Below are 27,252 nucleotides of genomic sequence, written 5' to 3' on the forward strand. Positions count from 1 at the left end.
GTACAGATAATTAGAAAAAAAAAAAAAACAGAGAAACCTTAAGTGCATATTACCTAGCGAAAAGCCAAAATGAAAAGTCTACGTACCATATAATTCTAACTCTTTGACATTCTGGAAAAGGCAGAATTATGGAGACAGTTTAAAAAAGGTAAGTAGTTGTTAAGGTTTGGGGCTTAGGGGGACAGGTGAAGCACAGAACATTTTTAGGACAGTGAAAATGTGATACTTTGATGATGGCATATCATGCATTTGTCCAAAATCAAGAATGTATGGTACTAAGAATGTACTCTAAACTGCACTGTGGGCTTTGTGTAATTATGATGTGTCAATGTGGGTTCATCAGTGGTCAGGAATGCACCACTCTTGTAAAGAATGTATGGTTGTAAAAGGTGTTGCTCTCTTGATTTTGCTGTGAATCGTAAAATTGCTTTAAAAACTAAAGCCTTAAAGTTTACTTTTATGGGTTGCATTACTTCTTTTGAATTCTACTAGTCTAAGCAGTCTAATTAAAAAGCAGAGTTTGTCAGACTGGATTAAGAAACATACCTATTCTGTCTCTACTAGAGACAGGTTGAAATGCAAGGATAGAGGTTTAAAACTAAAATGATGAAAGTTACATTCCTTGCAAATAGCACAGAAAAGTTGTGCTTTTATTAATATGAGACAGTGAAATTCAGGACATGGAGTATTACTAAATATAAATTGCATGTTTCAAACTGCTCAAAGTATCAGTTTATCAAAAATCCAAACATTTCCTAATTTCTATGCTAATAATAATAGAACTGCAGAAACTAGAAAGAAGCTAAGAAATCAGCATTCCTAGTTGCTTATTTTTGAACATTCTTTATAGTGATTGATAACAATTAGATACCTTTGCCCAAATAAAAAAGAGTAGAGAATTTGAACAATGCTTGGTCTCCTTGGATTAACTCACATTTATAAAACTATACACAGTGACTGCAAAATAACTTTTCAGGTATATTCACCATGATAGAACATATATTGGACCATAAGGTAACTCAGTAAATTTCAAATAATTGAAAAGCTTATATAGTTTCTGATTATAATGGCATTAAAAGTACCATATATTTAGAAATTACACAATTCCAAACAATTCATGGATGAAAGAAGATATAAAAACGTTTATTTCTGACTGGATGAAAATGAAAATACATCAGAATTTTTTGGTTGTAACCTAAGAATAGTGTGTAGGTGGGAAATATGTTTTCAAATACCTTTTCTAGAAAAAGTACAGATGAAGTCAAGTTTTGAAGTGTTTTATATTTTTGTGCAACTGAAACCATGTTGGTGAATGAGACTAAAATAATAGATATACAGATTAAATGAGAAGGTGATTTTTGAGGCTTAGGTGCTGAAGTATTTATAATAAGCAGGTAAAGATAGGAAGATTTTAGGACTAATAGTTTGGGAAACTGCAACAATCTTTAGGGTTTTCAGCAAAATGTTCTAAGCAGATATGAAATGAGTTAGGAAAAGTAAGAGAATGAGAAGTGGAAATTGTTAGAGGTGCTATGAGAACAGATTCAGGAAGGAAGAGAAGGTTAATTAACAGTACCTTGGTCACCCATGGGTGTAGTGATTTAACAAAGTACTTAGGGTCTTGGCAGTACCTATTGATGTTGAAACTGAAGGTAAAAGCCAGTGGAAAACAAAGGCCAGTTAGGAAATAAGTGATGGATGGATCAAAGGTGAAGATGTTCATTTTAGGATTTGAAGTAGATAAACACCCTCCCTGAGCATGCATCTTTAAAAGAACTGGGTGATATGTGGAAAATGTTATACTTGAAGATTATTACTTTGTATGTGTAACTTATATGCATAAGTAAAAACATTACTATATTCCTTGTTAATTGAGCATGAAGTCCAATAATCATTTGAATTAGTAACAAGTTTTACATTCCCAAAAAAATATTCTGGGTTCACCAGGAGAATGGAAGAGAAAGGATTGTGCTCAGAAGTCTAAATTATTCTGTTTTTCTTAGGAATCATAGATCTGAAATCCAGAAAGACCTAAATCTTTTTTCTCTTACAGGGTAGTAGATAGCGTAGATTTTTTTCATAAGCTCAGGGTCATTTATTTTCTTTTGCTTTTTTCTTAAGAATTCTCATTTTCCAGTTTCACATTGTTATGGTATCAATTATTTAAAACAAAGACTTTCATAGTACTAGCATATGAATACTTGGTAGCTATCCTCTTGAAACTGTAAACTGAGAGAATATCAGATAGTGTGAAGAATGTTAATGACTACCTGGTAGCTGGCTTGGTCTTTGGGAGAAAAGGAAAGATCTCTTTAGGTTATCATATGTAATGTGAAATTTGTCTTTTGGATTCTTCTGCAGTGTAGTAGTTAGAGCATAGGCTATGGCATCATGCTCTCTGAGCTTTAATACTTTTTCTACTACATCTGTCTTTACCACTTAGTTACTGGTGTTAGTAATTGAGCATTTAACTGGCTTTTACCTATAAATGGGATTAATGGGTCATAATAACAGCAATCTTAAGAGTTGTAAATTGCACAACTTGTGGTTAACTTTTTGAATGTTAATTATTATTGCAAAAGAAAATTGCACCTTTTCTGTATTTTTTCCAAGAACTGAGACTTTTATCTTATTCTTTGTCAGTAGTATCCTACCTTCATGTATTAAGTCATTTTACTGCTGCCCAACATCCTCTGCCAAGAAAATATGCAACACAAATCCAAAGCAATAATTATTCTTATAATAGATTTAGGCAGGTTTTGCATTTTGGGGATTTTATTCTCAAAATCATTTGAAAGGAGAAGCCTTTTTTCCTACGGGAATAATGATAGGTAGTAACTTTGTTGTTGCTCCCCCCACCCCCCGCCACCCCTTGACTTACTCCCAGAGAGAAGAGGACAGACCAAAGCAAGAGGAACTGAAAGTTGCTATTTTGGGTATCCTGAAACCATAATTCATGGGGCTTAGCTTATGAAGTGTTTGTTCTTACTATTCAAACTAGTGAAGAAAAATAAAGTATGTATTTTCTGTGTTTGAGACTATTTGTTGAAGCCTTAGTCCTATATGAGAATATGTATATGTGCCTATTATATGTTTTAAGATGTCTGTATGTTTTGATTCCCTACTTTAACTTTAAACAGACCCAATGATTAATCTTTAGATAAAATACTATAAAATAGAAAGTTTGGGAGCCTGTGTGTGTACAAATTTTCCTCAGTAATGAAAGGAGGTGTGAATAGCTTCCTTTAGTTATTCATATTTCTGGAGTGTAGAAGAGCTAGCAAGCCAAGATTTTCAGAATAATATACTCAGAAAGGAGTGCTCACTACTTTTCTTATACAAAAGGCAACATAGGGTAATTACTAAATACATTGGTTAGCCATTCAAGTATATATGCCCAGGTGAAACTCTTAGTAAAATAATGACGTTTAAGTATAGCTTGACATAAAACAAGTTCACATCTTATCTCCTAGTGATACATTCTGTAAACATAGAATAAAATCATTACCACCATCTTCTCTCAGTCCTCAGAGAAATCACTTTTAGTCATATATCTCTGTTTTCATTGATTTATAGCACTTATTGTTATAAGAAATTATTTGGTTTATGTACCAGTTAGTGCACCTCTCCTACTACAGAAATTGTATTCATCTTATGTATCTGGCCTAAAGCAATGCTAAGCACATCCTGATACTTAGTAAATGTTTAAAGAATCAGTATGTAAATGAATTTTGAAGAAAGAGATCAAGGAATTCTTAGAATTTTATTGATAATTGTTGAATGTACATTTTATTGTTATAGATATTGAATGTTTGGGGGGAGTATGATGAATTACTTAAAATTTTATACAAAGTAGAGTATACATATATGTTTCTGAATGGAGACACTTTCTCAAAAAATAAAAAGGGCCAGGGATGTGGCTAAGTGACCCTGGTTTCAATCCCCAATCCCCAGTACCTGCCACACTGCCAAAAAAAAAAAAAAGGCTGGGGAGGCTGTGTGGGCTGTGTGTCCTTAATTCTAGTTAGAGTCTCAAATGTCAATTATTCTTGAGTGCCTAGAAGATAATTAATGAGGGCTTTGGTATAGTGGATAAAGTGCAAGTCTTTTCAGACAGTTATTCATAAAACCTAGCCTATTTTATCGGCATCTTTAATGAATTTTTACTTTTTGTGAGCTTTGGAATGAAGACAAGTAAATAATTTGTTGATTGAAATACTAGTTTACTTTACAGTTTAGTGACTAAGTTCATGAGTAATTTATAGTATATTGATATTAATAATTGCAAAATATTTAAATAGGTAGATTGTGTAGTGATACTAACAAATTAGGAGAGTGGATAAGCCATAATGTATAGATTGACTACATAATCATTTTTATTGCATTACCTTCTTCCAACCTGTTGTTTAGTAGAACATTTTCCAAGTTGAACAATGTGTAATTTCTCAGGTAAAATTATGAACTCTCTGATTTTTATCAACCCATTTTTTTCAAGTTTTTTGTGCACATTAGTCCCCACTCATGCAGTTTTGCTTTCTATAGCTTTATTACCTGCCATGGGCCTTAGTTGAAAATATTAAACAGAAATTTTTAGAAGTAAAAAATGAGTAGTGTGATGAAATCTCTTGTTCCATTCCCTCAGAATGTGAATCATCCCTTTGTTTAGTGTAACTGCATTATATAAGCTATCCATACCTGACACTAGTAGCCATCTTGGTCCCAAGATTGTCTAGGTATCCCAGTGCTTTTGTTCAACTAATGATTTACTTAACAATGGCCCTAAAGTTCAAACTCTTATTTGTTTGTTATAGTTGTTCTCTTTTATCATTAGTTGTTGTTAATCTCTTAACATGTCTAATTTCTAAATGAAATTTTACTATAATAGTATGCATAGGAAAAAGCATGATATGTCTAGAATTTGGTATTTTCAATGGTTTTAGACCTAACACTGGGGGATCTTGGAATGTATCTCCTCCAGATAAGGGAGCCTGCAATATTTGTGTTGGTCTGCAAAAGGATGGCTAGTTTGAAATAATTGTTTTTCAGTTATTGTATTTTTTTTATGAAATTGCATTTTAATATTTTGGCTAATCACTTTATATATCAGAAACATTACTTAACAGCAATCATAACTTAATTGCTAACTTAATTTTATTAAATAATAATGGATGGATATGATTTTCTCCATTCTATTGAAAGCCCAGTTTTTGAATTTTTAGGAATTGCTCAAGTGTAAACACTGTTTTTAAATATCTTTCAGCCAATGGTAATGATAGTAAGAAATTTAAAGGAGAAGATAAAATGGATGGTGCTCCTTCTCGTGTACTTCATATTCGAAAATTACCTGGAGAAGTGACAGAAACTGAAGTTATTGCTTTAGGCTTACCTTTTGGTAAGGTGACCAACATCCTTATGCTGAAAGGAAAAAACCAGGTATAATTCTTTCAAGGTTTATGAAATGTTAAATAGCAAACTAGTTTACTTAATAGTGACCATACAGTTCAAATTTTTATTTCGGCATATTGTTATAATTTTGTGTGAATTATCACCTAATAAACGGATTAACTTTCTGGAAAAAAAAAAAGTTTGTCTTCCTCTTTTCCTGGTAGTTGTATGTGGGAAACTAATGCTAGATAGCAAAAATGAATGAATCATAGCAGTTTTCAAGTTTTATGTTTCAAATTTACTTTATCACTTTGGTTTTGAGGAGTTGTTAGAATGAGATTGTGGCAAATACAAATGAAGTATTTCTTTTATTTTTTCTTTATGATATCATTAATCAGGGATGCTAGTAGCATCATAACCTTAAGCTTATCCAATGAAAATATTTATCTTGTACTGTTTATCAGAAATTAATTTGAAATTAGTATGTGTAACTTAACTTTAGGACTCAGATATAATAAATATGAAACTTTGCTCTAAAATTTCTAATATACTATTTAGATGACTTTATAAAATTAACATTCTCTTGACTATAGTGTTAATCTAATCTTTAATAATTTGTTTTGTTTTGTTTCTCAAATTTTACTGCTTTTCAAATGACTGAGACCTCGTAACATCTAGATTAGGAGCAATAGAATGTTGATTCTTTAATTTTTAGTTGATGGAAATAGATTCCTGGGCTATGGAAAGTAGAATGCAGCAGCACTGTGTACTCAAAAGCTTTCTTATGTTAGCTTTAATTGTATACTGAAACTTCAATAAGAGACTTCTAATTTTACTTATTAGAGTGTGTAAATTAACATCAAGGTTATATTTTAGATTACACAGATATTTGAATTGTATTCATGATTTGAGTTTAATTCATACTATTAAAATTTTTGCTCTTTAAATTATCAGGCATTTTTGGAACTGGCAACAGAGGAAGCAGCTATTACTATGGTTAATTACTATTCTGCTGTGACACCTCATCTTCGTAACCAACCAATTTATATCCAGTACTCCAATCACAAAGAACTAAAGACAGATAATACATTAAACCAAGTGAGTATGTGTGGGTACATAAATAAAGTGGCCTGAAATTCATAAATAATAGAATATAAAATGTTAACCATTCAGAAGATGTTTCTGTAGGCATTTTCTTTTTATTATTTGTGTTTTTGTACATAATTTTCCTAAATATTAAATATCATTGTGTGGTATTATTTTCATGTTCTAAGTTAGTACTGGATGAATTAATTTTTAAATTCTTCTAAAGGCCTGGTCAAAAGTTTTTTTCTTGTTGCAAGTCAAAATTTTGTATAGATACTATTTATGACAGAAGTACTAGCATAAACTGTATAACACTGGTGCTTGGATTTTAAGTAAAGATGTTCAGTGCCTTTGGTAATTTGATTCTTTATAATAGATCTTCATTTCTTATAAAAAAAAAATTCCTTTTGAAGATGTGTTAATAATTTGCCTGGAATATAAAATCTTAAGAACGAAGAATATTTTGTAAAAATACAATCTAGAAATGTTATCTAAAATTAATGTTAAAAAATAGTATACAATTGTTTTTAGACCTAAATATGTAGGATTGCTGTAGAGACTATCTTTTTTAATATTTTTAAGCCGATGATATCTTTGTGTTTAGGAAAACAAACTATATCTGATTTTTTATTTTATTGAAAATTTAACAGGAAATGATTCCTTATAAATTTCATCACTTTGTAAAAAACGACATGAGATCCCTTTGGTAGTTTTTTGATAAATAAGACTTGTAAAGTTTTTGCCTAAAAGGGCTAATATTTCAGCTGTTTTGTTGGTTTAATTTTCAGAAATAAACTTCCATTCTTTTTGAAGAAGTGTACCTCTGTGTACCTGTAAAAATACCATGAAATACACCAAAAGAATATCTGTTCTTTATTTTGTTAACTTACAGTTTTTGCATTTGTTTTACTATTTTTTTTTTAAATTAACAATTATGTAATGTTTAGGGTGTAATTTGAGATTTGATACATGTATACATTTTAGGATGATCAAATTAGACTACTGTGTTGAGTACTTTTCATTTCTTTGTGGTGAGAACATTTAAAATACATTCTTTTATTAGTTTTGAAAGATAAAATACATTATTACTAACTGCAGCTCCCAAGCTGTACAGTGATCACCAGAACCTGTTCCTTCTGAGACTTTGTATCTTTGGATCAACATCTTCCTATACCATTGGTGTCTCTGGTAGCACTGTTCTCTCTACATTTATGAGTTTGGTTTTTTCAGAGTACATTTAAGTAAAATCGTGTTATATTTTTGTCTCTGTTTATTTTATTTCATTTAGTATTTTCTCTGAAAATGAAATTTGTTATCCCAACGTATTTATTAGTATTTTTGGTAAAGTAATTCATGAACACATTTTCATTTTATTTTGTTTTTGCTGTGCTGGGTATAATATACAGGACCTTGACCTTGCACATGCTATCCAAGCTATCTGTTTACCCCACCAGCCCCACATTCTCATTTTTTAAACAATTCAAAAAGAAAGGAACAAAGAATAAAAATAGGGAGTCTATAGAAGGATGTATGTGGGGGAGAGGGAATTGTAATTTAAAATAGGATGACCACTGAAAGCCTATTGAGAAGGAACATTGGAATAATGAATTTCAAAGGGGTTAAGCAGTAAGCCACTTATTCCAGTCTGAGTTATTTTAGACTGAACAATGAGTACAAAGTTCCTTCTGTTGAGGGGGAGAGGGAAAAAAAATTATTTTTGAAGTCATAGTTTTAATTTTCAAATGTCCTTCAATATTTTTTATATTGTAGTTGGTCACATCCCTTAGTATACTCTGAATTGTCTTGTTCAGTGTTAGCTGTTGTCTTGTTCTCACTCTTCCCTGCCTTTTGTTGTCTGTTCATTTTTCAGAATGCACAGTTAGATTTTGTTACACTTTCATGCTTTTCCCATAGGGTAAAGTAATGAGGAGTCGAACACTAAGCTAGTTCCCCTGTCCCCATACTAAAAAGGTATTTATTCTGAGCTAACAACACTTCCTTTAAAACTTCTGATTCTTTTAAGAGAGGGTTTGTTGTTGTTTTTGTCTTTCAATGGTAGGGGCTATGTCAGAGGAGGGAAGAGGAGTTTAGCTGTGTGTACACTGGCTAGAATTTCCATTAATTCCTTTGTTTTCCTTCCGTTCCCTCCTCCTGCAAACATGTCTAGTTTTAATCTGGTTTCTGTTACTGTCATCCCTGCTTGCTATGTTTTTACTGTGTCTTCTGTTCCTTTTGGTTTCATTCATTTTCTCTTTCAGGAAATTTTATTTTCAGCTAATGATGACCTTTCCTCTCTTCAGTGTTTGTATTTATTTCATTTGCTATTCACTTACAGGAATTAGAGCCTCATAAAAGAAGAAAGACAAAATGAAATGTTTTATCCATAAATTCTCCTACAACCCTTCATTAAATCACCAAATCCTACCAATTCACTATTAATTTTCTACCTACTGTATTTCACTGCATAATCATTGCCAATTTTGTGCCAAATTATTTCTGCAAAGCAGAGTGGAGTGTGACAATTATGTGAAGCTTTTTTTTAATTCTGCCAGTATTACTTCAAAATTATTTATTACTAAACTGTCTTTGCAGGATTAGGGTGCATGGAATATTTGTGAATATATGTTAAAATTGAACAGTCCAACCTCGTGCACATCATTTCTTTGTGGTAGTTTAGCAAACATTTTTCCAATGTGGGGGGAAAAAAAGTTTAACACATTAGTTGTTACTGATTCGTGCATTACAGTGGAAATACTACATTTGAGAAAATTTACTACAGTGTTGCAAAGTATGTACTTAACAAAATTTAATCTCTTGTGTCTGAAGATTTCCTAACACTACTGTATTTTTTCAGTTTTATGTTAATTTTTCACATTTAAAGCTCAGTTTCTTGTAATAATCTGTCATAAGTGTTATAAGTTCTTTTGGATAATCCAGTAGTTTCTTTATTGAGATTTGCTGTATACCTATTTTATGCAATGAATAATGTTAGGTTAAAGTATTATTTTAGAAAACTAAAAATTTCTGTTGAAAACATTCTTGGTCATATAGATTTATCAAACTACATCATGCTCTTTCAAGAATAAATTTATATTGCCTATTTTCACTTCTTTGTTCAACATCAGTGCCAAAAACTGGATACATTTTTGAAATAATACCAGTAGAGTACTTGAATTACAGACAGGCCATAGTACAACATGTAACAAAGTATAAGTGAGAATAATGAGTGTTTTTAAACTACTTTCTTTACATTTTCAGCGTGCACAAGCAGTGCTTCAAGCTGTGACAGCTGTCCAAACAGCAAACACTCCTCTTAGTGGCACCACAGTTAGTGAGAGTGCAGTGACTCCAGCCCAGAGTCCAGTACTTAGAATAATTATTGACAATATGTACTACCCTGTAACACTTGATGTTCTTCACCAAGTAAGTTTAATTTGCATACTTATCTATAAATAGGAGAAATAGTAATAGAGTAGAGAAATAATATTTTGCTTTTAATGTTTTAACAGATATTTTCTAAATTTGGTGCTGTATTGAAGATAATCACTTTTACAAAAAACAACCAGTTTCAAGCTTTGCTCCAGTATGGTGATCCAGTAAATGCTCAACAAGCAAAACTAGTAAGTCTAGAACTTCTTTTGAGATAGTGGTATTTTTTCCATTGATTTTATATATATATATAGAGAGATAGATAGATATAGATATAGATATAGATATATATGATGATGTATCTATATGTAGTTATAAATAGGTATTTGTGATATATATAGATGCATACATATAAAATGTATCGATCCTTACGTAATTTAATAATACACATAGCATTGTAGATGGTAAAAATACTAACATAATTTTAGGGTACCTTAATCATTAGCATAAAAATGTGTATTTTTAAGGATAATCATAACTCATTATCTGTAATACAGACTTGAATTATTTTACATTTTTGTTTTAGGTGGAAAGTTTTGTACTGTTGAGAAAATAGTAGGTGTGTATTGTGCATGCACACCTTTATGAAGATTTTTTGTAGCTTCCAGTGGAAGTTTCAAAGTAATTTTGAGATTGGATGAAATATATCACTATAGGTATAGCTCAATTGCTGTGATAGGTTCTTATTTAAGACTATATCTTAATATGCTTTTAAAGATTTCCTTTTTTAAGAAAGAGTTTCTAAATAGATTCTGCTTTTTTATTCATATCTTTTTTGTCATTTTTATATATGGAGGGGAAGAGATTACTAAAGAAGTAAAATTTGTGTTATCCTGCCATTGAAAACTACCATGCTAGTATATTGTGCTTACAAATAGCCAAATCTTTTTTGTGTGTGTATCTTACTTAATTCTATCGTCTCTTTAAATTCCTGTGCCATATAGTCTCATTATTATTATTCTGCTAATTAAACCATTAAAATACATTATGAAACCATTAAATCTTTATATACCTTTGCCATAGCTCATTTTCTTTCTTTCCCTTACTTTCAGACTAATTATGGTTTCTAGTATTGTAGTGCTTCTTCCAGATCAAGGTTATTTATTTGGAACTCAGGCCATTTTTGACTCTTGTTTCATTGAATTTCCATTTTCAGTATCTCATTTGGGGAGTAAAAAGTAGTTTTAGGTAGCAAAAGTCTGTCCTCCTAATAATAGTATAATTATAATAGTTTCCCAAGTACTGTTATCTCATTTTTTTCAGACCATTATTCTGAGTTTTAAGGAGAATAGTGTGTTTTTCCCCTCTTTTGTTATAAAATGATGCTACAATTTAAAAAGATGAATTCCTTATAATGCACAGTCTGTGAGGTAGACATTTTTTCAGGTCCCTTTCAGACATTTCTTCAAGATGTTGCTACTCAACTGGTTCCCAGGTTATATAAACTCATCTTATTATCCTTTCCTTTTCAGACACAGGTTAACTATTAGCATTCTTTTTTCCCCAAAATAATGTTTTTTGTCATGCACTGACCTCCCAATGCTGGAAATAATTTTGTATACATTGAGTTACCAAAATCAGTGTGACTTGAGGTTTTAGCACTAGGAACAATATAGAAGCCATTGTTTTAACAGCATTTTTGTTTTGCAATCGCAATCTTATTTTAAAATGGTATACACTTTTCTTGATGTGGAATATTTTCTTTGCCCTTTTCTTCTGATCCAGAGAAAAATTATTTAGTAAAGAAACAGGGAAATAGAATTTGATTAGAAGTTATAGTGCATTTGGACTATAATTCTTACAGGAAAAATATATGTATGTCTTGTCTGAAGTAATGTAGTTACATTTAATATTATGATAAAAGAGTGCCTCAGTTATGTTGAGTTTGAGATTTTCATTTAACCAGTCTTCTGTGTGCTGATAAAAAGTGTTACACCACAGGTATTTGTGTATGTTTATCTTTACTCACTTATATCTTCTCTATAAAGATCTAAAATAATAATTAATTCTAAGAGTAGATGAGTATGTTGTTAAATGCATGTTCTATATTCTCATAGTTGAACTCATTTCATGGCACTCAAGAAGATAAAAGGTGTTTATTTTCCAAGCTTCTTTGCCCCATTATTATATAATCTGGACCTCTTAGTAAAACTTTTCATAACTCACTCATCTGCATTCTTCATACCTGCATCAAGGCTGTACTTAAAGAATATATCATATCATATTATCTGATAATTGGTGTCAGTTAAATTCATGAGCATCATTTACAAATAGGCCTTCTGTTCCTGCTTGAAAAATCTATTTCCTTCAATCAGCCTGTTGTTTTTCACAAGGACCAGATCAGATAGAAACTTCTCCTTCCATTGTGTATCTACTCACTCTTGCTTATTTGCAGAAAAGCATCAGATGGAAACTCCATCGATTTTGTTTTTTTCAAGCTCTAATATCTGCACCTATCTTTCTTTTTCAATAAAAGGCGTAGATATTTATTTGCCTAAGATCAGTAAAAAATAGATCCCATCTTCTGCCGCCTCCTAAGATACTTGATGCTATCTGCCATCTCTTCTCTTTTATATTTCTCTCTGTTGGCTTCTTACCAGTAGGTTCAGACATACTCAGATCTCTTCTATTTTAAATTTACCTCAATTTCATATATCTCTCCATCTATAATTCTAGATACCTTTCCATCTATCACCCAGCCTTTCCTCTCCCTTTGATTTATAACCAGACTTCTTAAATAAGCTGTCTTTGCTGTTTATAACTTTAATATCCTCCTTATTTTTCTACTTAGTATAATTTGGTTTCAGCTCTGTTTACCCAAATTAGTCTTCTGAGTGTCACCAGTGATCATTAGAGTACCTAAATCCCTGTAGTATTATTCAGTATTATATGCAGTTAACATTTGACACAGTAGGTCACTGTTTAACATTTTCTTTACTGGTTTCTTTGACACTTCTCACCTGGATTTATCCTCTCTTGGTATTTCTTGTCACATTCTTCTGCCTGGGAAGCCTCATCTACTCTCACAGTTTAGTCTCAGTTATACATAGTATTCACATTATTTATTCTAGCTCAGACCTTTCCTCAGTGACCCCAGACTAAGAATGCAGTAAACCATTGGACACTTTCAAACCAAGTATTATTGAACTTTGGTTTCTGGCATTCCCTATGTCACGGTACAAGATACCAACTTCAGTCTCTTCAGCAAGCCAGAAAACATAGAATTATTCCTCTTTCTTCCAGTCTAGCACCAAAATTGATTCTAGCTCATAAATGTGTATTTGAATCTGATCAGTTGTCTCCAGCTGTCCTGTTACTACCCTTGTCTAAACAGGTATTGGTCAGAGTGCTGATAACTGAGGCTTTTAGGGGCTTGTGCCTAAGAACAAATCAGCATACTTCCAGCTACAGTATGCCAAGTATTAATACTGATATAAATTATGACACAATTTCTTATCTTCATGCAGTATGGCTTGTGCTGCTGGTTCATGAACTTTTTCTTGAGTAGCCCTGGTCTAAGTCATTGTCTCAGAAATCTCTGCTTAATTGGTCTTTTGACTAAACTCACCGCTTTGGCATCTTCCCCTACCCCATTATTTTTCCACAGGGTACTGAGAATATTCCCACTTAAAGTCTTATTTCTTTTATTCTTAGTGCCTTTCAGTGACTGACTTTTGTCCTTTAGGATAAAGTCTAAAGTCATTAACATGACCTATGAGATTATAAACCATTACTTGACTCTCCTATCTCATCTCCCCCTCTTTGGTTCTATTGAACTTTAAATAACTTGCATATGCTGTGTTTTTTCTGATCCATTAGGTTTACAACTTGTCATTCCATTTGCTGATACTGCTTTCTCATCTCCTTTTGCTCATCTTCTGCTTATCTTCCTTTTTTAAGTATCAGTTTAGAAGCCTTATCTCAGAAAGTTCTTATCACCTGGATTAGATCTTTTTTGGAGGGCAGGGGGATACCAGGGAATGAACTCAGGGACACTGGACCACTGAGCCACATCCCCAGCCCTATTTAGTATTTTATTTAGAGATAGGGTCTCACTGAGTTACTTAGCACCTTGCTTTTGCTGAGGCTGACTTTGAACTCACCATCCTCCTGCCTCAACCTGCCTAGCTGCTGGAATTACAGACATGCCACCACCACACCTGGCATGATCTTTATAATTATTTGTTAAATGTCTGTATTTTCTGTCAGGTTATATATTGGAGTGGATACCATATCAACTTTGTTATCTGTTACATTTATCGAACATTGACATTTAGGTTGATAATCAAAAGTCATATAATCCTAATTATCAGAAAATAACTGATATTTACATTTATAAAACAAAATGCCTTAATATCTTTTAGAAAAGTCTTATTGATGTTTTTGGGTATGAAGTGTAAGCAGATAGCCTTTCCCTTGGCTTTATATTTTATTTATTTTTTGTGGTAATGGGGATTAAACCCAGGGGCACTACTACTGAGCCCTTGGATCTTGGTAAGATGCTGAGGACCTTGTGAATTTGTGATTCTCCTGCCTTAGCCTCCTGAATTGCTGAGATAACGTGTGTACCACCACATCTAGCTTCCTTGTCTAAAAAATGTAGCTTTTATGTTTTTGAGGAATAAAATTAATACATGAAAATACTGCAGTTTTTTAAAATAGACATGATGTAATCTCCTTTCACCTGACTTAAAAAAATTTTTTTTATGTGGCTAAATTACAATACACATGATTAGAAAACAGCTCGCTCTTTTTTGTTTTTGTTATGAGAAACAGCTTTTCATGAGTATTACTAATCTCTTTCATTTAGGATTATCTCTAATAGTGTCTTTTGGAAGTTTTTGCATATGGTCATTTTAGCATACTTCTGGATTCTTTTTTAACTATTCCTTTTGGGAGGTTATACATTATCAGTTACTATAAAAATAAAGTGAAATATTTGCAAAAACAAGAGTGTATCATTTATTTAAAATTTTTTCGAGTGACCTAATGTATCTTTTCTTACTTTTTTAGGCAAACATTCTCTTTCACATCTACTTAATTCTACTTACCCTTTTTGCATTCACTCTTTATGTATTCCACATTCATATTAATGAAAGATTTATTATGAAATCCATGATTTAGAATATTTTAGGAAAATCCTGCATGATCTTTTAGTGTAGAGTTTTATGTTGGTAAATAAAAGGTCTTAAATATTTTATCAGTGTTACAAGCTTAATATTATGTTCTTGATTTTGATGTTTTTTCCTGACTTGCTAAAAAGTAGTTAGTAAGATAGTTAAAGAATTTGGAACTTAAGGTTTCCCTAAGCATTTGTTAAATCTGTTCCCCAAGAATTATCTTCATAAAAATAAGTTATATAAATAAATAGTAAACATTGAAACAGAAATATTTTTGAGACGGTTCATATTTTTAATCTACACGCAGTGTTTCATTGTGCTGTTTTAACTGCATTGTTTCTTTACGTTTCTTGCATTTTGATGATCGTGTTTTAATTATAAATTTTAAATTCACTATGACATTTTTTTTCCTAGTTGTTTCTGTTTTCAGTCAAAGCTGTGATTAAGAGTTGGCATATTTGAAATATTTTATTGCAGAGTATGTTGCTTTTACTATCAAAAACTTTGTGTTAGCAAGATCACTGAATTCCCTTTTGCTGAACCATAGGACTTATATGTGTGCTTCTATTTTTTCTTGGGTGTTGTAGATACATGAGCTTGAAGTGTGCTTGCATATGTATATTTTTAACTTGATTTTTCTCCCTACTATGATCACCTTACTTCATCTAGCTACTGAAAATTCCTGGATTCTTGTTTAAATGTATCCTTATTTTCCTCTGTTGCAGACAGTTTTAATTTAGTTCTTGTTTGCTTTTTCCTCCAACTCTTATACCTTAGGTATAATTGTGTAATTTTCACCTACATAAAGATTTTTCTAAAAGTTAAAAAGGAAAATGTCAAAAGTTTCTAGAAGACTTTCTAACAGTTGGAAAAATCATTGTTGCTAATTTAATAGTTTACTTCTATATTGCTTAGAAATAGCTCTCAAAAGACTTTGAATTTATTAATTTTTTGTCAGTACTTTAATTTTAGCATTAACCTAGGTGACTCAAAGCTAGGTCTTATAAAGTATCATTTTCTCTTTGATATTATTGAAATAGTAACCTGAGAGTAATTTTGTTATTTATTTTTTATTATTTATATCTTGTATACATTCTATTATTTTGTTCATATTTTCTCTATGTGAATACTACATGAGTAAATGAATACCCATTTTCAATGGTTTGTTTGCCTTTACAGCAGGGTATTGGATTAATTTATATTATAATGACTGGTAAAGTTGACACTTGGCTTCTACTTTTATGTGATGGTAGGTACCTTACTTAACCCAAATGGAATTCAAGTCCCAATGTGTACGAAGTCCCTTTAAGATGAATTTTTACCAGTGGTTTATAATGGATGAATTTCTGTTGAATTAGTTTTTAGGTTTTTAACTTGGTAAATATAATTGTATAAAAACTCAGTTTTGTGTATTGAGGAAAAAAATTTTTTTCAGAGAATGAGACTATTTGAATGAATTACAAGATTTGTGTAAGCAACTATAGAGGTTTATTCTTTCAGTAATTATGACATGTTTGTTCTAATGAAAAATTTCTATTTAAAGAAAATAGTGCTTGGTGGAAATACATTTTCAGTGAGAACAGTACAGTATGATGTTTGAAATTTGCATCCTTTTCCCTGTTTTTGCTAATTTCCATTCCTTATTAAAGATCACTGATGTATTTTATTCGCTTTTTCAGGCCCTAGATGGTCAGAATATTTATAATGCTTGCTGTACCCTAAGGATTGATTTTTCCAAACTTGTGAATTTGAATGTAAAATACAACAATGATAAAAGTAGGGATTATACTCGACCTGATCTTCCATCTGGAGATGGGCAGCCTGCATTGGACCCAGCTATTGCTGCAGCGTTTGCCAAGGAGACATCCCTTTTAGGTATGATTTTTATTGTCTCTTCCACTTTCTCCCATTTTGTTAAATGGAACAGTGCCTGTTAAACTCCAGTAAGTATAATGACTCCTTTGTTTTGGACTTTCATAAATTATGTCAGGTTTCATGACCTTTTGTTTTTAGGTGAGAAGGCATATGAATGCTGTTAGAAAAAAATTAAACTATTCTTCTTAAGTTTAATTAATATTATATTTGTTTGTTCCTTTCACCACCTTCTCTTCTCTCCCATGTCACTCTCCCAAAACAAAAGTTCTGTTAAAAAAAAATCATAGTTTTTAATAAAGTGTTTATGCTTCAAATTTGATGTCATATTTTCTGTGTCTAAGTCTAGGCAGAGTCCTTTGTTCCTAGTCTTTAGGGCAACATCTGACTGTTTTAATTTAGTGCTACATGGAAACAGTGATGTGTTAACAAACAAAGCATGTAACCGGAGTATGTGTAGATTTTTTGAAGCATTATTTTACCCTCTTTTCAAAAATGATGTAAACTGGAAATTTTCTATAAAACATATTTTGCTATTTGCATTTTCTCTTATCATTTACCCTTTACCTTGTCTATAATGGATTTGAGCCATCTAATACAGTATAAAAATATGCAACTGACAGTTGATGGGGTCAAAAGAAAAATAAGGCAAAATGTTATTTTGTAAAATGAACATACTGATTTATAGCTTACATGGAATTTTAGCTTAATTTTGTGTGTTTGGAAAATTGTTTTGGTGTTTTGTAACATCTTTAAATCACTGTTGTTTTCCATATGAAATCCAAGATTGATGGTTGACAAACTAGCTCTTGAGTTTAGTTTATGTCCATCATTTTAAAAAGTGTTAATGAAGTGATTCTTGGAAATATATATTTGCTATGGAGATGTAATATTAATGCTATTCATTCGTAAGTATATATCTATAAACGTTACATATGTGGAATGAGAAACTAGAATGTGCAATTGAGCTGTTGATATTTGAAAGTAATTCTGATGACTTCAAATAAAACTTACCCTTTAATATTCTGATATGTCTTGCATAGGCCATAGTATTTATCATGACTGTAATAGAAACTAGGTTGCTAACATTCCTTCCATACAGAATCTCTCTTGCTATGTGGGCCTACTTGAATTGAAGCCTCAATTCCTTCAGTTTGGCTTGCAAGTTAATGTCATTGACTATATTGTAGTATGTAGTTTTTAAAGACAAAGTCAAGATTGTGACATGATAATAAATGATACATGATCCATGCTTTTAGTTCTTACTGTTGCTGAACTCTAATTTGTATTAATTTATAGAAGAAAATAGAATCAACATTTACTTTGTGAGTAAATAGATTAGGCATTCTGCCAGGCGCTTGGCATATATGTTATTGAATCCTTAAAATAGTCAAATAAAGTAGATGTTAGCAGTAAGGTTTTGTGGTTTCTGAAAAGTTTAAAAATTCATGTGCAACTCATTAAAGAAACAATTTAAGGATAAAATACCAAGAAACTCATCTAGCATCAAACATGAACCATAGTAATCACTTCTTTGGACTCTTAAGAATCTATGTGTTTCTCATTCGGTTATGCTTGGATGTGTTTGCATTCCGAGTAGAATCATATTTAGAAGCTACCTGATTGTTCTGCTAGGGAATTCATCACTGTTTTCTTCCTGTGATCTTGGGAGGCTTGGGTGAAATTTTTAAAGATGTAATAAATCCTAAAACAAAACAAAACCCTTGCACAATTAACTTGTTTTACTTTATACTTCTCTTCAATTTTTTTAATTACAATTTTGCATTAAGCACACGTAAATGTCTCAGGTTTTTTGTTTTGCACACAGTGCCTTTGATCAAACACAGGTCCACCTTATGCATGTTAGGCAGACTACCATTGAGATAAGTTGTTTTGTTCTTTTTTTGTTGCTGTTGTTACTGTTGTTTTGGTTTTTTTCCTTTTTTAGTGTGGAACGCATGGCCTCAAATATTGTAGGCAGGTGCTCTGCACTGAGCTACATTGCCAGCCTCATTGCTTAGTTCTTAATAAGTTTGGCTGGTGCTGGGGTTGTAACTCAGTGGTAGAGCGCCTGCCTTGCATGTGAGGCACTGGGTTTGACCCTCAACACCACATAAAAATAAACAAACAAAAAAAAATAAAGGTATTGTGTCCAACTACAACTAAAAATATTTAAAAATTAAAATAAAAAAAGAAATTTATCTATTGTCTTCTTCCAGTTCTATGTTGAATTTTTTTTTAATAGCATATTTTGTTTCAGCATTTCTGCATGATAAGGAAAAGGAAAACATTTTGTGGTGAAAAGGTGGTGAATTCACCTTTCCTAAATACCTTAATCTTTTACCTGTTTTAATGGTTTTGTATCTTTTTATACCTGAATTTTTATTTTAAGCATTCTAAATTACTTTGAAAGTAGGTGAATTGGACCTTAAAAATCAAATAACATATTCTTTAGTATTCATTATAAGAGATAACCACTCATTTTGATATTTTCTGTGAAAATACATTTTTATAGAAAATTAAAGTCATACTGTAATTGTAATTTTTTTTTTTTAGAAATTGTAATTTTAATTAGAACTTTTTAAAAATAATAATTATATACCTGCACATTACGGTATTGAATATATCATACCTTTGAAAGATGTTTCATCTACTTTTGTGCATCTTATTAAAACAACCTATACATGATTTTTTTTACCCTTCAAATTATTTCCTTAGGTTGGATTTTTAGAATAAGAATTATTGAGTCAAAGAAACTGTTAAAATCTATTGATGATATTGGAAAGTTCTTCCCAGAGGGACAGTATTAATTTAAGCTAACATGAATGGTGTATAAGGCTGGTTATTCTACTTCCATAAGATATTAATTTGATACAAAAGTATCTGTTTAATATGTTAGGAACTAGTTTGCTTCTTTTTTAATTGGCTGAGGCTCAAACCCAGGACGGCCTCATATATGCTAGGCAAGCACTGTATCATTGAGCTATACCCCCAGCTCTAGTTTGCAAATTTTAGATACTTACTTTATATTTATAATTGTTGAATTAAGTTGTCTGGATTCTTTCTATTGGGATATGTAGTTATTACAAAGTACTTATTAAGGATTTATGTTCATTATTTGGTATCTCTTTAATTCATCTCAATAGAAAATTATTCATTTGCAGGGCACAAATATAAAGTGATACTATTATTAAATATTTAGAATCATATTCACTTTATTTCGTGTGTGTGTTGTATGTGTGTATACGTCTGTGTGTCTATTCGTCTAGCCACTTGACTATATTTCTTTACCTTCAAATCAGTATTACAAATTTTAAACAATTATTTCTTAAAACCTGGTTTGCTTTTTTTCTTTAGCGCTGGGATCACAGTGCCTCAGAAAATGTCATTTATCCAGACTGGAGACAGTGCTTTATAATTAGTTAGAAATCTGACATCTAAATGCATAATCACAAATCTGGCAGTCTATTAGTCATTCACATGTTCTATTTCAAAGACTAAGGTGGTCAAAAATCCTTGAGATTATAAATTAAGACATCGTAATAATGGTCATTTTGTCATGTTAAAAAGTGTAGTTAATTTATTAAGGGGTAGATCACTTTTAGAAGAATTGCTGGAAGTAATTTTTCTTGATCTTGTTGTCTGTATTTAAAAATTAGGATAGATAATGCATCAAAAGAACACTTCCTTTAGAGTTTTTTTAATGCACTTTAAATAAAATAATAACCTTTATTATCATATAGTCTTAAAGGTAAAGAATACTTTTTGTTGGCAGTCTGATGACAATTTTTAACAGTCATAAACTTTTTTTTTAATGAAAGTAAATAGCCCTTAATTAGTGTTAACCAAACTTTTGCTACACATTCTGATGACAATTTTTAACAGTCATAAACCTTTTTTTTAATGAAAGTAAATAGCCCTTAATTAGTGTTAACCAAACTTTTGCTACACATTGAAATCACCAGGCCCTGCCCCACCCAGACTCAGAATTACTGGGAGTGATTGGTCCAGGATATTAATATTATTTTTAAGATCCCAAAATTGTTTACTATGTAATGAGGGTTATAAATTACTGCTGTAGAAAAAAAGTTTTCTTTTTTTTTTAGATGCTTAATTTTAGCTTTTCAGTAAAGTTGTTAGTGGTGACTTTAGAAAAAGACATTCTTTCTATCCATTGGGCAATATTAATCTATTCCTGTCATTTAAATCTGTCTTGGTACAGTGCTGCGAATATAGTGTTACTTCACTGTTAAGCTGAGTTTACTGTGTTTTCTATGTATGATGCATAAGATTTGCAAACAAATTTATTTTTAAATGATTTTTGAAAGTTTTCTGTTACTTTGAAATGTACTGTCCCCATAGTAATATTATAAAACTTTTTAATTAATGATTTCACCATATACTAATAAAATAAATCCAAATACCCATCATTTTGGTATAGTAGTGCTCACACCTTTTTTCTATTGTTATTTAAAGCTAATTTTGATACCATGACATATCATCTCAAATATTACTATAGTATCTCTAAAATAATTTCATTTTCTTACCAAGTCATATGATCATCACATTTAACCAAATTGACAAATGACTTCTTAATATTACCAAATACCCACCCCATAAGTCTTCTATTTCCAACTCAGATCCATTGATTTAATGAAGTAACAGTTATTGTTCTAGAAAGTTCCACAATTTAAAGGTCTGTTTCTCTGTAGTACGTTAATTTGTTTCTGTATGCTGCAGTGTGTAAACTGGAAGTTAGCTCCAAAAGCTAGATTACATTCAGATTCCTGTTGTTTTTTTTTTTTTTTAAGTAAAAATATAAGTGTTTGTGATATGTCATTTTTTCTCAGTAAGAGGCATATAACATCTGGTTACCCCACTTTTAGTGATTTTAGTGATGTTTTAAGATTGGTTGTGGTACTGGGTGTGGTGGTACAGCCCTATAATCCCAGCTACTCAGGAGGCTGGGTCAGGAGGATCCCAGGTTCAAAGCCTGCCTCAGCATCCTAGCGAGACCCTGTCTCAAAATTGAAAAAAAAAATAAGTAAAAAGAGCTGGGGATGTGTATGTAGATCAGTGGTTAAAGTGTCCATGGGTTCAGTCCGCCATTCAAAAAAAAGGTTGTGGTTTGCAGTGGCGACATTGGTCTCTCCATTTTATTTTCTACTGATGGTTTCTGCCTTCATTTATTATACTGAAAAGAAGATATGAAGATTTCCCCCCCTAATATATGTGTTCTGTCTAGATAATTGAAAATACAAAATGGAACTTTCCTTTATGAGCGAGACTTGTTTACCTAAACAACAGTTTGTGCAAAACAGTTAAATTCTTAAATTTATATGCTAATTTCAAGTGGAAGAAGTTGTGCCCAACTTTGATTTCTGGTTAAATAGTTAAATCAGTTTATGATGGGTACAGCATTGGTCCTTTTCCATGTCTGCTTTAAATTTTAGAAACTTGTTCACAGGTTCTGGTAGCCCCAGAGTGGATGAGATGGTGACCTTAGCCAAAAAGTGAACAGTTTTATTATTTTAAAATTTTATTTATTATTTAATGTAATTATTTTCTATCTCAGCTGCCCAAAAATGAAAGAGAAGAGAATAAAGGACTAAACAAAGTTAATTGAAATTTAGACAAGTTTCTCTCAAAGCGAAATTTATTCCCATATAATAAAAATCTAGGAATTGTAATATTTTCTTAGCAAACACCAATAGGTCATTTCTTACAGCTAAATATGAGAAGAAAATAGCCTCCAGTATGACTGAATTGTTCAGTAAAAGGGTTAACATCCTTTAGATGTTCTTTTTTTCATGTATACATGTATGTGTGTAATCTGCATATTTTGAATATGAATCTACAAGATATAGAGAAAAACGCCTTTTGTTGAACATTGCTGTATATTTGCTTTTATATTCTCTCACAGTGAAGTAATGAGAGGAAAAACTACAATGCAAGACAAATTAGAAATTAGCATTGTAGCATTTAGGTAATAGTACCCATGTATGTTTTTGAAATACATAATGCCTATGTATTTTCATTTTGTATGTGTATTTTAATGAGATTCATTATTGTCTCATATTATTTAATAAATTTGAGTCTGTGCAGAGTTTCACTATCCTTCAAAGATGCTGTTGACTGAATTTTTTTTACTGAACAGAAGAAATTTCTTAAAACTAGAGCTGAGAACAATATAATGAGTAAACACAATGGCTTAGTTTAATAAAGACCATTAAGGGCTAGAGTTTTTGAATAGCTTCAGAGCTTAGAAAAAATGGAACTATTGTTTGGTATTTTCATAAATTAGTTAAGGCTGCTTTCAGTTTATTGTAATGTAGGCAATTAAGTACTTTCCTAAAGAGAAACCCCAGTAGAAAGAGTTATGAAGATACATATATACCAGTTTCTAAGAAGTAGGGTCCTTGAGTACTTTGGAAGTATGGACTGTGGCCATACTGTTTATGATATAAACAGTAGAAGATAAAGTTATTATATCAATTTAACCTATTTATTGATCATATTCTCAATAAAATGTCATTACTGTAGGACAAAAGTGTTATTCATAAGTCACCTTTTGAGTATCCCAGGTAGAATTTTGAATAAAGTTCTTAATGACCAGTCTTTCTGTCTGTGTCTGTCTTCTCTCTCTTTTCTTTCTTTTCCTTCCTCTTTCTTTTTTTTTCTTAATTTTTGAGGTTCTCAGATTCTTTTCTCATTTTATTTGTAGATGATTTTTATGTATACAATACATGATTTTTATGTATTTTATGTGGTGCTGAGGGTCAAATCCAGTGTCTCACATGTGCTAGGCAAGTGCTCTACCCCTGAGCCACAACTCCAGCCCTTAATGGTCTTTCTTAAACTAAGCCATTGTGTTTACTCATTATATTGTTCTCAGCTCTAGTTTTAAGAAATTTCTTCTGTTTATTAATTTTGTATCTACCATTCTTTACCTTGCCCAAGACAGTCTGTGAGATATTTGAAAACCTTTTCTTATATTCATCCTACACTTAGTATTTTTGAGACCAAATACTTTGAATTCTGTGATAATCAACTCTAGCCTTTGGATATAGAAGATAAGTTTAAGTACAATCAGATTGTAGATTTTTATTTTGAAGAAATTTGTTTTTAAGGGTTGACCGTTATATATGAGATGGCTACATCAAAGAAAAAAATTTTAAAGAAGTAACTTTACTTCTTTACTGCTATTTCTGAATTTAGTAGAAGAAAAACTATGTGTTTATGACCATAGTATAAAATGGGCCTCTAGCCAAAGAGGTAAAAATTATGCATGAGATTTTCACCATCAGCTCCCAAGAAATTATTAGATACATATAGGACATTTTAGATTATATTCTTGATTTTTTTTTCCCCAAAATTTTCCTGTCTTTTTTGTTTCCAATCTCCTATTTTATTTCCCTTGTTGGTCTTGTTTTTAATTTAGGAGTGGCATCTCCCCCATCCCCCTGCCCCGTAAACCTGCCCTTCCTATTTTCCCCACTTGTTCAGATTTTCTGATGTCCTTCTTAAGTAACTGCCATGTATATTTCATATTTCTAGAAGGATTCTGCTTCTCCTTGTTGGTATTCTGGCTGATTCATTCATTACACTATTGGAACACTTCTAGGCACTGCAGGGATACAGAATAATATTTCTGTTTTCAAAACTTTCATTCTGGTGAAAGCATCAAATAAGAATAGTGGAGGCAAACTGAAATAATACGTAAGATAAGTATGGTATTAGAACATAACGAGTGTTTTTTTCTTCAAAAGAAATTGAGGGTTTTATGGGTTAGAAACGCATCAAATCTAACAGGTTGTAGATCATATTTTGGGAGTGGCCAAAGTTATGAGTGACACATGGGGTAATTGGAAAAACGTGAAAGGCAGTAATACTAGAAAAAACTCTATGAGACAGGATCTTCGAAATGATGTTATCCAAGGAGTAGGAGTTTTATACTGAAATTATTAGTCTCTTTTAGGATCAAATGATGAGAGCTTCAGAGTATCTCATGATAAATTGGTACCAAGTCTTAGGTATTTGACCTTCATCATATTATCAAAGAAGTGACTGACCAAAAAATTGGTTAAGAACCTTTGCTGTGAATGATAACGGTTTTTAACAATTGAGTAAAACTGATCCGGTGTTTTAATGCACCAACTGTGACTTCAGGCTGTTGGTTGAAAATGGAGATGAGGAATAGTAGATAGGAGCCTATTGGTCAAAGAAAGATATAATTGTGAATCTAAAGTAGAAGCAGAAATGAGAAAATAATGTAGCAATAAATATGGGCAACATTAAATGTAAAAGTAACACTATGTGGCATATTGATATGATTATTTATGAAAATCAAATGTAGAGAACTCTGCCAGACCATATGAAATTTAGTCTAGGATTTAAGAGTTCTGTGGGGTTATGAATTTAGAGATCATAGGTATGATATTGAAGGATCAAACAAATAGGATTAAAATTAGAAATGACTTTAATCCAGTAATTATAAGATTATTGACAAGAGTGCATCTCAGATTACAAGAGAACGAGGCTATAAATATGATTTTAAAAGTACCTGGTACTGTTTGAAGAAATATGCCACAGAAAGGAAGGAGAAATGGATTGGTAATTTAGGAGTTAAGTGTTACCCAAGGGGAAGTGTTTGCAGTGAGATTGTGTGCATAATGATGGGCTTCAATTCCAGCTTTCCTGAGTTCAAAATCTGATTTGGCTTCATTATCTCAGCTTTCACGTTTGTAATAGATAGGATCATAATCCCTTTCATCTAAGACTATTGTGAGAATTAAATGTGATAAATATTTAAAGAATTTTGCACAGTGCTTGGCTTGTAATGATGCTTGTTACATATTAACCAGTATTTGTTTCTGAAGCTAACTTAAATCCTAGAATTGATTGTAGTGTATTGGATCAAAAGTATAGTAGAAATTTTGAGGATTACAAAATATGAGTTACTCTTAAGGACCATTGTGAGTCTTAGAGGGATTTTTATTTTATCATGTTCATATAGAAAAAGTTGCCTTCTTTGATGATGGTAGAATAGCAGTTCTGAAAGTAATATTGGGTGATAAAATTAATGAATAAAGCATCCTTTTTTTTCCCTTTGGGGAAAGGTTTAGGGAGGTAAAATCAATTTTGAGGGGGTTATTGAAGTTTTTTTATTATGACCAGTTTTATTGTATTTTGAATTATAAAGCAAGCTTGTGATGCAAAATATAGTTACTAATGATAGACAAAAAGAGTGGATTCCAGAAAACAAAATAGGTATTGATGGGAAGGTTAGTGGAAAATGAGGAAGGGATTGTTTCAAAATTGTCATTTTCAAAAAATAACTTTTTATTTTCAGCAAATGAAATAATGTGCTGTAAGAACCAGTTTTTTTCCATCCAGGACCCCATACTTAAAGCTTTGGAGTTCTACCACCAGTGCTCATCTGTACAGTTGTAATAAAGATGATTAACTACCAGATGTCTTGAACAGGGAAGTGAAGAAAGATTAAAAGAAGTTATGTAATTAACTTTGGATGGAAGTTTTAGAATGGCAAATGCAAAGATAAAAAAAATTCTGCATCTTTAAAAATCATACTCAGACTTATAGTTAAAAGTTGTTTAAAGAAACATAACTAAATATAGGATCCTAGAACAACAAGAAAAATATTAAGTGTAAAGTAAGAAAATGTGAATGAAGTGTGAACTTAATATTATTTATATATTGGTTGATTAATTGCATCAACTGTTCCATGCTAATCTATGATGTTAATGGGAAAATTATGTGCTCAGGTTCTGTAGAAACTTCATAATGAGTTTAATTTTCCTATAAATTTAAAACTTTCAAATAAAAAGTTTATTAGAAATCAAAATCTATAAATGGTTTGAAATAAATTAGTAAAAATAGTTTAATTCTTCAGTTGAAATATGCAAAGTTAGGGGTGCTTATGTGTTTCAGTGAACTATGACTGTGTGTCTATCATCAGTTTTGAGTGGAGAAGGGTTAGTAAAGATACAACATCAGAACTAACATGAAAAGTTTATGAAATTTTTATGTCATTCAAAATGTCTGGGTGGCCCAGCTAATGAAGATCATTTTATATGGAAAAGATCCCTGTGGTATTTTCTTTTTCTTAAGCATATGGCAATTTACAAAGAAGCTCTTTTACATTATTTTATCCTTATAGCAGTCCTGGGAGTAGAACAGACATTTTGATCTCTCATTATCAATATATGTAAATAGTGGTTTTTCCAGCATAACTGCTGCCTCAATGATGGTTTGGATATGATTTGTCTTTCAAGGGTTTGTGTGTTAGAAATGTCCCCAGTGAGGGAATGTTAAGAGGCCAGATAGAGATTACTGTAGG

General features: G+C 31.4%; 1 protein-coding gene across 5 annotated transcripts in view; it reads left to right on the plus strand.

Moving 5' to 3' along the window:
• Positions 1-27,252, plus strand: part of PTBP2 (polypyrimidine tract binding protein 2) — a 70,075-nt gene that overhangs the window by 25,799 nt on the left and 17,024 nt on the right. For all 5 annotated transcript variants that reach the window (XM_079105480.1, XM_079105481.1, XM_079105483.1 and 2 more), the window contains exons 4-8: positions 5,261-5,433; positions 6,340-6,483; positions 9,730-9,894; positions 9,981-10,091; positions 16,700-16,895. In XM_079105480.1, the coding sequence (XP_078961606.1) occupies positions 5,261-5,433; positions 6,340-6,483; positions 9,730-9,894; positions 9,981-10,091; positions 16,700-16,895 (789 nt within the window). The remainder of the gene's footprint in view (positions 1-5,260; positions 5,434-6,339; positions 6,484-9,729; positions 9,895-9,980; positions 10,092-16,699; positions 16,896-27,252) is intronic.

This window comes from Sciurus vulgaris (genome assembly GCF_902686455.1).
Source record: "Sciurus vulgaris genome assembly, chromosome: 1".
NCBI lineage: Eukaryota > Metazoa > Chordata > Mammalia > Rodentia > Sciuridae > Sciurus > Sciurus vulgaris.